The sequence below is a fragment of the Myotis davidii genome, unplaced genomic scaffold, assembly GCF_000327345.1.
Source record: "Myotis davidii unplaced genomic scaffold, ASM32734v1 scaffold845, whole genome shotgun sequence".
Taxonomy (NCBI): domain Eukaryota; kingdom Metazoa; phylum Chordata; class Mammalia; order Chiroptera; family Vespertilionidae; genus Myotis; species Myotis davidii.
In genome coordinates this window covers 1511772-1512300 of record NW_006296223.1, presented here as the reverse complement: position 1 = coordinate 1512300, position 529 = coordinate 1511772, and the positions used below count along the sequence as shown (strand labels likewise).

The 529-nt window shown below is 56.5% G+C and overlaps 1 protein-coding gene across 1 annotated transcript in view; it reads left to right on the top strand.

The window, feature by feature from the left end:
• TYMP (thymidine phosphorylase) overlaps positions 1-473 on the top strand; it is a 3886-nt gene extending 3413 nt beyond the window's left edge. The window contains exon 9 of the mRNA XM_015568722.1: positions 230-473. Within this exon, the coding sequence (XP_015424208.1) occupies positions 230-317 (88 nt within the window). The 3' untranslated portion in view covers positions 318-473. The remainder of the gene's footprint in view (positions 1-229) is intronic.
• Positions 474-529: the final 56 nt, after the last annotated feature.

The window sequence follows — 529 nt, the reverse complement described above, 5'->3', positions numbered from 1 at the left end:
GAACTTCTTCCAACAATACAATGCGCCATGCCAAGGTGCTCGCATTGTGCAGGAGTGGTTTCAAGAACATGAGGGAGACTTTGCCTTGCTTAGGTGGCCCCCACAATCACCAGACCTCAATCCAACTGAGTACTTGTGGGACGAAGTTAAAAGAGCCATCAGGCAGCTGGTTCCACAACCATCAAATCTCACAGAACTGGACAGTGCTATTCATCAGGCATGGTGTCAGATTCCTCGTGCTCTCGGACCGCGAGCCCTTCGCCGCCCCTTCGCCCTTCTCTGAGCTCATCTTGCCACCGAACGACGCGCAGCAATAAAGCCGAGGGCAGCAATAAGGCCGAGCGGCAGCAGTAAAGCCGAGCGCAGCAATAAAGCCGAGCAGCAATAACGCCGAGCGGCAGCAATAAAGCCGAGCGCAGCAATAAAGCCGAGCGGCAGCAGTAAAGCCGAGCGCAGCAATAAAGCCGAGCGCAACAAAGCCGTGTCTGCGCCTGATTCGCTCGCGGTCAGGGGCGGGACTCCCGAAGCG